This window comes from Podarcis filfolensis, assembly GCF_964270895.1.
Source record: "Podarcis filfolensis genome assembly, chromosome: 11".
In the NCBI taxonomy this organism is placed as follows: Eukaryota; Metazoa; Chordata; class Lepidosauria; order Squamata; family Lacertidae; genus Podarcis; species Podarcis filfolensis.
This window is the reverse complement of record NC_139613.1, coordinates 58,796,167-58,811,779: the sequence shown is the minus strand read 5'-3', so window position 1 is coordinate 58,811,779 and position 15,613 is coordinate 58,796,167. Positions and strand designations below refer to the sequence as shown.

The window sequence follows — 15,613 nt, the reverse complement described above, 5'->3', positions numbered from 1 at the left end:
TAAAACGTGGTTCCAATCACGGATCCACATGGATCCTCAGGATCTTTGCATTGAGTCACCCCAAATTCACCATCAGATCACATAGCAATGATCTGATGCAAAAACAGGGCTGCAATGGTGCAAAAACATGGTTACAAAGCACGGATCCACATGGATCCTCAGGATCTTTGCATTGGGTCACCCCAAATTCACCATCAGATCACATAGCATGTCCATGGCTACAGCCTGCACCAAAAAAATCACGCACCCACTGTTGCCTGGGGCTGCAATGGTGCAAAAACGTGGTTACAAAGCACGGATCCACATGGATCCTCAGGATCTTTGCATTGGGTCACCCCAAATTCACCATCAGATCACACAGCATGTCCATGGCTACAGCCTGCACCAAAAAAATCACGCACCCACTGTTGCCTGGGGCTGCAATGGTGCAAAAACGTGGTTACAAAGCATGGATCCACATGGATCCTCAGGATCTTTGCATTGGGCTACCCCAAACTCACCGTCAAATCACATGTCTGTGGCCGCAGCATGAAGCACAAAAATGATACATCCACTGTTTCATTCAGAATTTTTTTTTCTTGTTTTCCTCCTCTAAAAACTATGTGCGTGTTATGGTCAGGTGCGTGTTATCGAGCGAAAAATACGGTAAATTTGGTTCATAAAATATGAACATTGAAGAAATAAATACATTTGGAGGCAGGGCCCTTCATGACCAAATAGCATGCACTGGCACTGAGAATGGGAAAAAAAACCAACAGCTTTTTTTCTTTATATTTCTCACTGGATGCAATTGACAACTTTTAATGGAATAAAATATGCCTAGGATGATGTTCCAAATCAGTTTTGTAGGAATGTGTAAACCAAGGAGGATTCTTGAAACTGTCTTCTATACCATATTCTAAAAAGCTTTTAAAGCTCTGCTTACGTTTCTTCTCTTTATAAGCAGCTGCCCACCCCCCAGCATGTCTGTTGGTTTGGTTGACTTAGCCCCATATTTTGTTTATACATAGGTGTTCCTTCAAGTGTCTCGTTTTACTGAAGGTATTGAAAAGCCAATTCTTCGTTTGGAGATTTATAGTTTAGGCACCGAGCTTAAGCTAAGAACATATGATATGGCAGCCACTGCTTTTCTTAAAGAGATTTGCTTAATGTGTCCAGAATACATGGGTAAGTATTTACCTCTGTGTTAAAATAATTATTAATTATTTGTGGTTGCTATTTAGGTTTCTGCTGGAAAGAGTTGTTGGGAAAATCAGTGTAAGGCATAGGAGGATTGGCAGACAACTCACAACAAAGGCTTGCTCTTGAATATAGTCCTTCTTATCATTAGTTTATTTCTATGCCAGTTTTCCATAGTAAAGCACACTGGCGCAGCTCACACCAGTGCCAGAAAAAAATGTGTAAGTTTCTGTTGTGAGCAGAATAGCATAGATAGCACCAGGTTCAGAACCACCTCTAGACTGTGCACCCGTCCTTTCAGGAGAAGTATTATTCCATTCAGAGTCAGATCTAGACTTTGATTTTGATTGGCAGCTTTCCAAGCCACATTACTTCTGTCATATGCAAATTGAGGCTTAGCTTGAGCCTCATTCATTCCAGTATCTCCTTCCCTCAGTGTCTGTTCAGGGTTTCGACTGTCTCCCTGGAATTACTAGGTGGTGGAAAAGAGAGATAGAGCTGTGCTATCATCTGCAAATTGATAACTCTTCAAGCCCAATCTCCTGATGAGTTATTTCGGTGATCAAGGGATGGAATAGAACTACAGTGGTACCTTGGTTCTCAAACTTAATCCGTTCTGGAAGTCTGTTCCAAAACCAAAGCATTCCAAAACCAAGGCACGCTTTCCCATAGAAAGTAATGCAAAATGGATTAATCTGTTCCAGACTTTTAAAAACAACCCCTAAAACATAAATTCAACATGAATTTTACTATCTAACGAGGCCATTTATCCATAAAATGAAAGCAATAAACCAGGCATGTCCAACTTCAAATAGGCTGCAATCTACCAAGTATCAAATACTGGCAGTGATCTACCCATTGTCATTGGAGGGACGAGGAGCACGCGCGGGGTGTGTGTATGGAAGGAGGTGGCTAAGTGGACACGGGACGTGGGAGTTTAAGTGGAGGGAAGGAAAGGGAGGCAAAAGTTATCTCTCCCCGCTAAAGCAGCTCGCTCCCCCTCCAATCCAGCCCTTTCTTTCTCCCCCCCCCAAGCAGTCCCCCCCCCTCAAGCCAGCCCTTTCCCTCCCCCACAAGCAGCTCTCCTCCCTGCAAGCCAGCCTTTCTGGATCCCTCCCCCCCCAGCACCCCTTTTTTTAGTTAGCTTCTGAAACTAATTATAGAAATGATCTTACAATCTAATGATGATTAAGACCTCACCTGGGGTACTGTGTCCAGTTCTGGGCACTACAGTTCAAGAAGGACACCGACAAACTGGAACGTGTCCAGAGGATGGCAACCAAAATGGTCAAAGGCCTGGAAACGATGCCTTATGAGGAACGGCTAAGGGAGCTGGGCATGTTTAGCCTGGAGAAGAGGAGGTTAAGGGGTGATATGATAGCCATGTTCAAATATATAAAAGGATGTCACATAGAGGAGGGAGAAAGGTTGTTTTCTGCTGCTCCAGAGAAGCGGACACGGAGCAATGGATCCAAACTACAAGAAAGAAGATTCCACTTAAACATTAGGAAGAACTTCCTGACAGTAAGAGCTGTTCGACAGTGGAATTTGCTGCCAAGGAGTGTGGTGGAGTCTCCTTCTTTGGAGGTCTTTAAGCAGAGGCTTGACAACCATATGTCAGGAGTGCTCTGATGGTGTTTCCTGCTTGGCAGGGGGTTGGACTCGATGGCCCTTGTGGTCTCTTCCAACTCTATGATTCTATGAAATCATATATTGAGATCCTGTTCTGTCACTATTTATTGATCTGGCAACATAACTTTGAAAATACAATAAGTAACTCCAGTGAGTATGTCATTTTGGCTATACTGTTCTTTGTTTTTTTAGATGATAAAAATAAGCCAGTTTACCTCATTTCAACACTGGATAATTTAATTGATGATCTTCTAGCCATTGAATATGTAAAGGTAAGAGTGCTGAAGGGAAGATACAAATTTTTTCTTCACCATAATACTGATGTGTTTTAAATACTATTTAAATTGACAAATAATCTTAATTATCTAAAAACCTAGAGACCTGATCCTGTTTGCTGTTTTAGCAAATGAACATTAGTTTAGGCACTCCATCTCAGAAAGGATGCTGTAGAGTGGAAAATGTACAAAAAAAGGACAGCTTTGGGGGGGGGGGATGACTCTGGGGAGGATACCATTGATGTGTATATACTTTCTTCTCTCCATTTACACTAGAACTCGAGGTCATTTAGTGAAATGTATTTATTTAAATTATTTTCATCCCACTCTTCAGCAAAGCGGGGTGGGGGTGGGGAGGCTCCCAGGGTAGCTTCCAGATACCAGTAATAAGACAGGACAGACAGAAGAGAGTATCATTTCACCTAAGACATTAATTTATGCATAATTATGTCACAAGATGTGGTGATGACCACAGTTCTAGATAGATTTAAAGTGAGATTAAGTAAATTTATGAAGAATGGCTAAATGGAGCTTCCATGTTCATTAGCCATGTGCCTCTGGAAGGCAAATGACAAGGGGTGCCATTTTTCTTGCCTTTCGTTTTTGCTGTGGACTTCCCAGTGGCCATGGTTGAAGACAGAATGCTGGATTAGATGGGCCCTTGATCAAGTCTAGCAGAACACTATTTAAGTTAGTATGTTAGTATCAGAACAAATACTGTGGAGCAGATGTAACAGCATTTTCTATATTTCTGGATAGAGCTGGGTTGTATGGTATATAGTGTTTTCTCATTTTAACTGTCTTTATTTACCTTCTGAGAACAGGCAGATATTAATTGCCCAGATCTGAAAACTACTTATAAGAATGTGGTACAGCTCATAAAGGTAATAATGATGGCTTATTTTTGTAATTTTTGCTATGTCCAGGAAAGTGCATTCAAAACATATTCTTACTAAGATTACTTTGTTGTTAGGTTACTTTTTCTTCTGTAGATATCCATTTACACACAGAAGCACTTCTGAGTACCATGAATTTCCTAAATAATCTTCTTCCGAAACAAGAGACAAGTACAGTAGAGATCGTCCAGGAAAAAGAAGAAAAGAAGGAAGTTCTTAAGAAACTTAGTAAGGTCTTTCAGTCTCAAACTCTTGTATTGCTAACTTTCTTCCAGCCTCATTTCACATCCTAGGCTTTTAAAAAGTGCATGCAGGAAAGTGTTTCAGGCTGGATGACAGCAAATGAAAATTGTGGGTCATGTTCATTTGCCCAAACCCTAATCTAGAAAATAATTCTTGAGTTTCTGTATAGAGTCGGGGTGGAAGAGGAATGTGCTTTAAACGTGGTACTTCAGAATCAATAAAGTGCACATGGCAATCAGTAAAGTGCACATCAGTTACTCTGATAGTGTAAGCATTACTGAAGTGTATTGCCTACACCTCAGGAGAACTTTGTTCCTTCTTATTTCCATGTGTTATTTGAAGGAAGTTTAGTTTGAAGAAATCTCTCATGTACAGATAGAAAGTTGCATTTTGCCAAATCTACAGTCCTTAACTAAAACAGTTGGATGGCACCTCGTACGCCTCCTTCTGGCAGCTCTGGCAGCTAAGCTTGTGCCAAGCATATTGCTCTCCTTTCCTTTGTATCACATCAGCAAAGCTGAGGGGGGTTGGTCGTCATCTGGGCAGCCCAGGACTTCCATACACATTGCCCAGGCTTGCACCCCTGGAGGTGCACTCCATTGTCTCTCAAGACAGATGGATGCCAACAGCACTGTCTTACTCAGCTTTGGAATCCTAGTATGTACTGAGGATTAGAGAAAACCTATGAAGTGACAGCCTGTTCTCTGCTTATGTAGCCTTGCCTGTGTCAAGTCATGCCCCGAGGAAAGAGGCATAAAGACATTATTTCTTGGTAATATTTAGTCATTTCTGTTAACTTGAAAGATACTGCTTTAACTCTAATGGCATGTTGCACGAAAAAAATAAAATAAACCAATCTGTAGATCTACTACTTTCATAGTTTGCATTCCTCTCTGTATTTGTGCACTCTGTGTTTTTGTACAACTGTGATCCTCGTTGGAATTCAGATCTCTAATTCCAAATATAACATTTTTTGCTTTTAACTTTCCCATAGCTTCAAAAAAGTCAAAGTATGAAGATGTTTGTGATCTCCATGTTTGTGCAGACATGTCCTGTTTACGCATTTTTATAAGAGAACAAAAAAGCTGGATATCTGAAATCCGCATTGAAGGTAAGACTAAAATGCCAATTGCAATATTTAAAGGTTACTAGAACCCAGAGGAGGTACCTTGAAGATTGTGCCATATTAGATTTGTTAATTAATACTGTTAAATTTAGGTCTTGATAGTGAGGTGAAGATGAAGAAAGAAACAACTGAAGTATCAGCAAACTTAAAGAATATCGTTATTTTGGATTGTGACGAGGCAGCACTGCATAAAAAGGTATGTGTGTTCATTTAAAGGGCATGCTAGGCTGTGTACAGAAAGCAGTGTACTTGCAATATAAATATTAGGCTTCAGCCTGGTTTAATTGATAATGACTTTAGTTATCTCTTGCTTTTCCTCATGCTTGGTGTGGTTTCTGGGTATATGTTTTATACCAAAGAGTAGGGACAAAAAAGTCTGTTAACTTAAACTGAAGCCCTTCAGCGAAGGACTTACTTTGTGACTGCCACACATACATTGTACTGAATAATGTGCAGTAGAGAAAAGACATAGGTTGGATTATGTAATGGACACACATCATTCTTGCCAACCTTTTCCGCTATGCTCCCCAAATATCTGCTCCTGGAGGGTTGGTGAGAGGTGTCATAGGTGACTGCAGGGAAAGGGAAGTGGCAGATGTTGTCTCTTCCACCAACACTTCCAATGAAGGACACCTGTTCTTTATCCAAGCCCCTTGTGTGAACAGAAAGACTCCTTCCATAAATGTAAGAACACCTTTGGAGGCAGCCCATTACCTTTATTTTGCGCACACCTTGTAAATATTATACTCTTAACATTGAACACTTTTTCTGTTCCAAGGCTCTGTATATTACAGGCAAAGAGGTCTTCAGTTTCAAAATGGTGACGTACATGTATGCTGCAGATGGCATTTCGTATACTGATATGGAAGCTGTTGACAGCCAGGTTTACTTAACTGTTGGATGCATTCAGATTGTTTTTGTCAACAAATTTGTCTCTGCTATTTTGGTAAGCTTTTTTTTTGTTTTAGAAAATACAATAAGGTGAAGAGATTGTTTTACTTAACTTATAGTGGGAGCAATGGTGTAGTGGAAGAGTAGTGCACCCCTGGGACTTATTTTCAAAGTAGGTGCAATGATGCCATTAGTTGGAGTGGTAGAGTGACTGACTCTCTTGCTCTGGCAAAGAGTGACTGACTCTCTAGAAACTTTTGTTTCTAGATTATTGGCATAAATGAAGTGAGGGAATGGGTCCAGTTTCCTAATCTATGACTGTCAGCTGATCCTTATAAATTGGGTATTAAGCTATGTATGGCTGCTAATTGGTGTACACAAGTTTGTATAAATACGTGCATTTTTGTACTGTCATTGGGGTGTGTGGCTATGCAGAGAACATGGCTGTGTGACTGTCACGATGAGCTGTACCTTAAAATTTACCACTACACCACTGATTGGGAGATCCATTTCTGTTTCTCCTAGCCCATTTAATTGAAATTGAATATGAAACCGCAGGATCCAGGTGCTCTTGGAAATCTAAAAAAGATTTTCTAGATCCATTTCATTTGGGGTTTAGGCTTGGTTTTGGCACAGAAACTGCTTTGGTAGCCCTGTATGATGACCTCTGTCAGGAGAGAGACAGGTGAAATATGTCCCTGTTAATTCTCCTCGACCTCTCACTGGCTTTCAATATCCTCAACCATGGTACCTTTCTGGAGGATCTGTCCAACTTAGGGGTGGTTGGCACCACTTTGCGGTGGTTCCAATCCTACTTGGCCTTGTTGTTTCCAGAGCATGATGCTTGGGAAGTGCTCTTCAACCCCATGGAATCTTCAGTGTTGAATTTCTCAGGGTTTGATTTTAACCCCTTTGCTGTTTAACATTTACATGAAACCACTGACTGGGGTTATATGGAGTTTCAGAGTACTCTGTCAGCAATATGCTGATGGCACACAGTTCTTCTTCTATACATTTGCAGATGAGGCATTGGATGTGCTGGACCATTGTCTTGCCTCAGTTATGGCCTGGATGAGAGCCTACTGCTTGAGGCTCAGTTGGCCTCAGTAGTGTGGAGTGCCTTCCATCAGCTTTGCTGGTGACCCAGCTGTGCCCCTATCTGGACAGGGATAGTCTAACTTCTGTCATGTATGCTCTGGTAAACTCTAGGTTAGATTAGTCCATGGGTAGGCAAACTAAGGCCCGGGGCCCGGATCCGGCCCAATCGCCTTCTAAATCCGGCCCGCGGATAGTCCGGGAATCAGCGTGTTTTTACATGAGTAGAATGTGCCCTTTTATTTAAAATGCATCTCTGGGTTATTTGTGGGGCATAGGAATTCGTTCTCCACCCCCCCACTTCAAAATATAGTCCGGCCCCCCACAAGGTCTGAGGGACAGTGGACTGGCCCACTGCTGAAAAAGTTTGCTGACCCCTGTTAGTCCAACACATTATATGTAGGACTGCCTTTGAAGACAGTTCAGAAACTGGTGCAGAATTTGACTGCCAGGTTGTTCAGCAGGCCAAGATGGTTTGAGCATATTACAGTGATCCTGGTCTGATTGCACTGGCTGCCAAAGAAATAGATCCGAACACAATTCAAAGTGCTGGTTTTGACCTATAAAATGTTTTGGCTTGGCACCTAAAGATATGTAATGAAGGCACCAGGCAAAAGCGTTTCTCTATAACTAGGGCTTTAGCTGATCAACATTCTAAAGCCTTTAAAATGTCCTTGTTGGAGGGGCGTTATTGGTCTATTTTTGTTTCTGTTTTATTCTGTATTATGTGTTTTCATTTTGTTTTTGTTGTGAACTGCCTTATGATCTTCGGATGAAGAGCACTATACAAAGTTAATAATAAAATAAATAATATTCAATAACTTATGTTGTATCCCAGTATTAGTTAAGGAATTATTCAAACTAGAGTTGGATTTTCAAATTTACGCTTGATGTTTATATTCATTTTAGCCACATTGATGTCTAGCAAAACCTTGGGGATTAAAATTAAGTATGTCAATATCAGTGAAAATATGCTTTCCTAGTTGTTGTGCAATGCTTAGATAATTCTTTGTTTAAAAAGAGGTATAATTTTGTTATAACTTAATCCAAATGGGTCTATGGTGATAGAAAACTAAAACTGGAAGTCAGCCTCTGAGACAAACATGAAATTTCAATACCTTGTATAATGTTGCCACATGGTTATACCTTTTTTCCTTTTTATGTTTTGTTAATTTGTCTGTGTACCAAGGAACTATATAATGCATTTTATTTTTTCTCTCCTACTCTAAACATGTTTATTGCTCAACTGTGTAGAAGATGGAAAGACAACACAGATAATTTGTAATGCATAATGAGCAAACTGATACATAAGTGATGTATTCTTGTGACTGTTATCCTCATCTGTTGCTGATTTCCTGTCCCCTTTCTAGGCTTTTGTAAACAATTTTCAGACAGCAAAGGAAGCAATTACTGAAGCCACTGTCCAAGCTGCTGAGAAAGCAGCTACTGGTGTAAAGGAATTGGCTCAACAAAGTTCCAGAATGGCGCTGGACATTAATATTAAAGCACCCGTTGTCATAATCCCACAGTCGGCAATATCTACTGATGTTATAGTTGCTGATTTTGGGTTGATCACCATAAAGAATGAATTCCTTCTCATTAAAACGTCACTACGATATAGTGTCCCACCTATTCTTGATTGTATACATGTGAAACTGAGTGACCTAAAGTTGTACAGGTAATATATAAAGATGATTTTCTAATGAATTCTTCTAAATTAAGTTCAAAAGTAACAAAACTGAAGAAAATGTACTAAGTAAACACTATGTTCTACTTACAAACCAAAGTTTTAATTTTGCTAACTAATGTTCTTAAAGAGAGAAGATTCTTCCATTAGATGGAACTACTGAGGTCATCTGGAGGTTTAGGATGAGGTGTCATCAGTGTGCAGTGACACTGAACTCTCTTCCTTTTTATCTAATTTATATGAGGCAGCAGTACTAAATTAGTGCTTGGATGTGGTGTAGTTGACTGGATGGGGGCCAATAAACTCAGTTTCAATGCAGACACTGTGAAGGTACTGTTAGTAGTGAAAGTAAACCAAAGTGCACTACCAAGTGTGTAAGTTGCATTACTGAGAAAAGTGTGAAACCTTTGCTTCATTCATACACTGAAAAGAGAAGCACCAGGGTGCTAGATTTAATCTACAGTGATGTGTGTGGTCCACTCCAGTGACATAGCATGCGGGGTGAGGCTAGGGGGCTGTGGCCCCAGGCTTTTTTTGAGGAGGTGCAGTGAAGCACCCCCACAACAGGCTCCCTCATCAAGGCAGGAGCTGTGGGGAGGGAAGTTCCCCCTTGGCATTCGAGGCCTGGATCCAGCTTCCTTGCACGGTGGCCCAGCACTGCCAGCTGGCTGCAGCTCCACTCCTAAGTCAGGCCTAACTCAGGGGTGGAAGTGGAGGAGAGGCAGCGGCAGCGGCAGCGGCAGCGGCACCCCTCTCTTCCACTGGGCTCTGGCATGCAAGTGCACCTCCCACGCTACGTTCTAAGGTTGGGATTAGATCGTCCAACCCCAGCCATGCAGGGCTGCAAGGACGCCATGTGTACGCCCAGATGGGTGGCAGGAGCGGGAGGCCCCATTAGCTAAAGTGGTGCTTCTGGTTAAGAACAGTTCCAGGTTAAGAACGGACCTCCGGAATGAATTAAGTACGTAACCAGAGGTACCACTGTACTATGTATACATCTAGGCTATGTAGGTTAGATTGCTGCAGTGTGCTTTATAAAAAGTTACCCTTGAAGACTGCTTGGAAACTTAAGCCAGGTTGCTGATTGGAATTCTACCCTTTTAACTCCAGTTTTGGCAAAATCACTGGTTTTCAGTTCCTTTCTGAGTCCAATATAAAGTGCTGGTTTTGACCTGTAAATCTTAATATGGCTTAAGGGCTTGATAATCAATGGAACATCTCTCTGGACATAAACCTACCCAGATTTTAGGTTCACTACCTGAGACACTTTTCTGGGTACCCCTTGACAGAACTTTGGAGGGTAGATACATGGGAGAGAGCCTTTTTTGTTGTGGCCTTTAGTCTATGGCATGCTCTCCTCAGTGACACTCACTTCGTGTAATGTCAGTGTGTTTTGAGTGCCATCTGATGACCCAGAGCAGATAGAAGGGAGAATATTAGATAAACAATGAAGTGGGAAAGAATGGCAAATGGGACTTCTTTATTCTTTTCTTTTAATTTTTTTTTAATGAAGCTGGAATGGCAAAATAATCCAATAACACTTTCACTGATAATAACAATTAGTGAAATAAAATGCTGAGGGAAAAACTGACGGAACACACAGAAAATTAAAAGTTACAGAAGCCTCAAAGAATAAAGCAAGCAAGCACAGGCAAAGGCTGTTACCACACCAACATTTGTTAAACAAACACATATACAGTTATGTAAGGTAAAGGTAAAGGACCCCTGGACAGTTAAGTCCAGTCAAAGGAGACTATGGGGTGCAGTGCTCATCTTACTTCAGGCCAAGGGAGCCAGTGTTTGTCCACAGACAGATTTCAAGGTCACGTGGCCAGCATGACTAAACCGCTCCCTGTGCAACAGAACACTGTGACGAGTGCCAGAGTGCACGGAAATGCTGTTTATCTTCCTGTCGCAGTGGTACCTATTTATCTGCTTGCACTGGTGTGCTTTTAAACCGCTAAGTTGGTAGAAACGGGGACAGAACAACGGGAGCTCACCCCGCTGTGCGGATACGAACTGCCGACCTTCTGATCGGCAAGCCCAAGAGACTCAGTGGTTTAGACCACAGCACCACCCGCATCCCCTTTATCTTTACCACAGCTATGTACAAGCCCCAGAAGACAAGAAAAAGGCACCCTTTAAGGTCCACTCCAAGCAAAGACAGGAACAGAAGGAAATTATAGTCAGTGAGGACAAAACAGCTTCAGATTTAACAGATCAGGTTCAGTATTAGAATAATAATCTAAAACAGCAGGTTGTTCATCTGATAATTGGCAGGCACTAAAGCAGGGGTAGGCAACCTAAGGCCCGGGGGCAGGATCCGTCCCAATTACCTTCTAAATCTGGCCCATGGATGGTCTGGGAATCAGTGTTTTTACATGAGTAGAATGTGTTTTTTTATTTAAAATGCATCTCTGGGTTAGTTGTGGGGCATTGGAAATTGTTCATTTTTTTCCTTCAAAATATAGTCCGACCCCCACAAGGTCTGAGGGACAATGGACCGGCCCACAGCTGAAAAAGGTTGCTGACCCCTGCACTAAAGTAACATAATCACAAACACTTGGCGAACCTTCCTGCAGAAAGCTTTCCACAGCTGGGTGACAACTGAGATGGTCCTTTCTTCAGTAACTCCACCTACTGCATTTTGGATGGTGGGATAACCTGGAGGAGGCATTTGATGAAGATCTTAGTTCAAAGCTGTGATGGGCTCTCAGTGTCAAAAGAACTTCAGATAGGGCCTGAGAAACTATTATTAGTACCTAACAAAAATAGGATGTGACCCTACCAGCCTTGCTAGCCAAAGGGAAATAGTATGGTTGGTATCTACCTGAAGGGTAACTTTCCTTTGACTTAGCAGGGCTGGTAGGGTTGCACCATAATTTAGTTGACTCTGGAATGAAACCTGTCCAGATAGGGCTGTAGCTGGGCCACCAGTGGAAGCTGGTGTACTCCACATCATGAGGCAGTCTGCCTCAGATGACAGTAATTTATTCAGGAAAACTTCAAAGTGGTACCTCAAAGTGCACCTGATGCTTCAAAGAACAGGCTTAACTCATCCAGTTAGAGGTACTACTCTTTAAATACGATCTCAATTTTTTCTTTATTGAAGCCTATACAGTGGTACCTTGGGTTACATACGTTTCAGGTTACATAGGCTTCAGGTTACAGACTCCGCTAACCCAGAAATATTACCTCGGGTTAAGAACTTTGCTTCAGGATGAGAACAGAAATTGTGCTCCGGCGGCGTGGCGGCAGCGGGAGGCCCCATTAGCTAAAGTGGTGCTTCAGGTTAAGAACAGTTCCAGGTTAAGTATGGACCTCTGGAACGAATTAAGTACTTAACCTGAGGTACCACTGTATACTGTTTATAAAATAATATATACTCCATGAAGCAAGTACATAAGTTAATACTAATAAATTTAATAAGAATTAAATAATAAAAACTTCAGTTTATTACAAGAATCAGGCACACTGGATCAGCACGTCCATCTCACTTGCAGAAGATTAAAAGGAGAAATAGATCAGTGCATCATCAAGATGCTAATGGCAGCACACTCCAAAGCTCCAGATGACTCCATTCAGTGGTTTCATGTACTTGTAGATTTAGCACTGAAAACCACTCTGTGTTTCTGTTTGAAAGATGGGATCGAATTTTCAATAATAAAACAAATAAATAAAAAATATATCCACTCCAAATGAATATCCAGCACTGTCCTACACAGAGTATATTGTTGGATGTTTACACAGGTACAAAACACTTAATGAAGTATTTCATCAAAGCTGCAATCCTGAGCCCATTTGCAGATATTGCAGTCCTAAATTTTTATATTTATATTCCACCTTTCCTCCGACAGGCACAAGGCAGCTTACAGCTAAAATGGAAACTGTCTAAGAACAGAAAAAAATAATTAAAAAACAATTAAACTTGAATGCAGCCTTGTGAATATTATTATTATTATTATTATTATTATTATTATTATTTTATTATACCACCCTTCATCCGAAGATCACAGGGTGGTTCACAGAATGAAAATACAAAATGAAAACACAAAATCCAATATAAAGCAAAAGCAAAACAAACCAATAACCCCTTTCCCCCAGACACATTTAAACGGCCATAGAATGTCAATCAGCCAAACACCTGGTACAAAAGAAACCTTAATTGGATGGTGACTATTTTTTCATTTTAATTTACAGATCAAGTTGTATAAGTGGTTTATTGCAAAATGAAATACAGCTGCTGCAACCATTAAATCTTGAAGTTAGTGTTGAACGCAATTTAGCCGCTCTCTGGTATCATGAAATTCCTGACATTAAAATATTTGGACGTCTCAAGCCAATGAATGTAAGTTCTTAGTTGCAAAGATGTATATTCTTGCAACTATTGTCAATATGAATAGGAATTAAATGCAAGTTTTACCCCTGTCATTTCAAATATCCCAATATTTCTTGCATATTGTGAATTAGCAGTGTATAGTTTGTGATTTGCTGCAGATGTTACTTTCTGTGAATGTGAGGAGTCTCTTCCATCTGTTTATAGAACAGAACATTTGAATACAACTCAAAGGTCATCAAGATATATTAATTGCTTAATAAACATTGTTGTTTTGTCATCCAGGCATTTGTGGTAGGTTGAGGTGTATTGGATTGTATTTTTATTGCTCCTGTTGTTTTTGTTTACATGGAATTCATGTTTGCTATATATGTTTTAATATTATTGTTTAATTTGTCTTTGTTTTAATGTTCCCCCGGGAGCTTTGGGTGAAGGGTGGATTATAAATATAGTAAATAAACAAGGTTTCCATATATGGTACAAATTTAAATAAGCAAAAATATTAAGTCTTCCAGACCACTTCTGTATATAGTACAAAATAAATAATTAGTGCATCTTTCAGTGTTTGCTTATTCTTGGTCCCAGATTCTACAAGGAGAGATTGGAAGTGAGAAGTGTGCTTCATATTTGTATTCTTTCCTTCCTTAATCCTTTTATTGCAGGGAAAATGAGCCATAGAGATAAATTATTCAAATCAATACTCCATTTCAGGTTTATCCATGGACAGGGAAAGCGAGTACATGAGCCCAAGATCTGTTCCTGGTGCCGCTGCCCCACCCCTTCACTTTTGAGGGCAAAGTATAGTTTGAACAGTCCAAGAAATGAGGAGAGGCAGAGCCTCAGTTTCAATTTTTCTATTATTTTGAAATTTGCTATGTATTTAATAAATATTTTCTCTGCACTAGCATTTGAATGTAAACATGGAATAAATTTTGATCCCCCCTCCCAATGCAGTAGCAATGCATGAAGTGGTGGCGGAGGTGCATTTGCCAGGGCAGGATGGGGCAGGATGGTGATGTTGGAGCCCTCAGTTGGTGGCGACGCGCAAGTGCACACACATACCTGGCAGCTGCAGGGTGCTGCCAGCCCAGTGGTCACTACCCTGCTCTATCCCTGCTCCTGCAAATGCAGCACTACTGATGCTGTTCTGCCCTCCTTGTCTGCAGCTGGTGCTCCTATACATGTTGTTGCTATTATTAAACTTAAGATGAATTTAAAATCCTTATTACATGGAAAAACCTTTTGATTCTAGAGGACCTGTAACATTTTATACAGTTATATATACTCAGCCTGCAATTAAGAGTAATCAACTTCTTTTCAAAGCTGATTCTGAGTCAGGATGATATAACAACTATCTTGAGAACACTGAATGAAAATTTGGGGGATAGTTCTGGCCCTCCACCTCCTGTACCGGAAAAAAAAGATGTACTAAGCATCCATAGTGGAACAGCAAGTGTTTCCCAGCATTCTGGAGGTATGTGTTTTAAAGCTTAAGCTACAGTTCAATTATCTCTTTCCTATAGAAGAAGTTATTAATTTAATTTAATAGTTACATGAACTATAATTTTTTGTTTTGAGTGAATTTAAGTGAATATCTTACATAAAACTCACTTGCAACATTGGGTCTTGATCTACATAGTTTTACTATTTAATTCATAGACAAATTTCTGTAAATGGGTTGGTGAGCAGTATCATCTACAGTTGGTACGTCAGGGAGAGTTACACCACTTTTGCTATATTTTGACAGACCCGTATTTCATATATAGAAGCCTGCTTATATTAATCTTGGACAGTTTCTTTTGAAATCCATTGTTTACTTCCTTTTTAATGATCCAAACATTCTTTCTCACACGCTGACACACTGGGCACAGGTGTGTTTAACTCTCTCTATTGCTCAAAGGCAAGAACATACTCTCATCTCAGGAACTTCTAACTAGTCCATTCCAGGAAGCCACCTCAATTACGTTACTGAGTTATTGTGCAAGGCAGTAGCTTAGTTATTTTGCCATCATTTCTGATTTTGCTTGTGTTGTTTTTCTGTTAGTTGTGTGTGTTCAGGACAGGTGATTTGTTTTGTGTGGCTTGTGCATGTTTGCCTCCTTTTGTGGGAAGGGATTCCTCCCCTTCCTGGAGTCATCACTTCAGTTTAGTCTGTGATTGTTTCCTCTTGCTAATACTTGCTGGTTGATAGCTTAATTAATTTTCCTGCTGTAATTTCTTCAGTTGATTTCCCTAGAGTAATTTCTTCTTGAA

The 15,613-nt window shown here is 40.5% G+C and overlaps 1 protein-coding gene across 3 annotated transcripts in view; it reads left to right on the top strand.

The window, feature by feature from the left end:
• The window catches only part of VPS13A (vacuolar protein sorting 13 homolog A), a 153,405-nt gene that overhangs the window by 69,179 nt on the left and 68,613 nt on the right, over window positions 1–15,613 (top strand). For all 3 annotated transcript variants that reach the window (XM_083576421.1, XM_083576420.1, XM_083576422.1), the window contains exons 26-35: window positions 1,011–1,167; window positions 3,004–3,083; window positions 3,911–3,970; window positions 4,060–4,210; window positions 5,220–5,336; window positions 5,444–5,547; window positions 6,130–6,297; window positions 8,708–9,015; window positions 13,225–13,372; window positions 14,684–14,834. In XM_083576421.1, coding sequence (XP_083432547.1) covers window positions 1,011–1,167; window positions 3,004–3,083; window positions 3,911–3,970; window positions 4,060–4,210; window positions 5,220–5,336; window positions 5,444–5,547; window positions 6,130–6,297; window positions 8,708–9,015; window positions 13,225–13,372; window positions 14,684–14,834 — 1,444 coding nt within the window. The remainder of the gene's footprint in view (window positions 1–1,010; window positions 1,168–3,003; window positions 3,084–3,910; window positions 3,971–4,059; window positions 4,211–5,219; window positions 5,337–5,443; window positions 5,548–6,129; window positions 6,298–8,707; window positions 9,016–13,224; window positions 13,373–14,683; window positions 14,835–15,613) is intronic.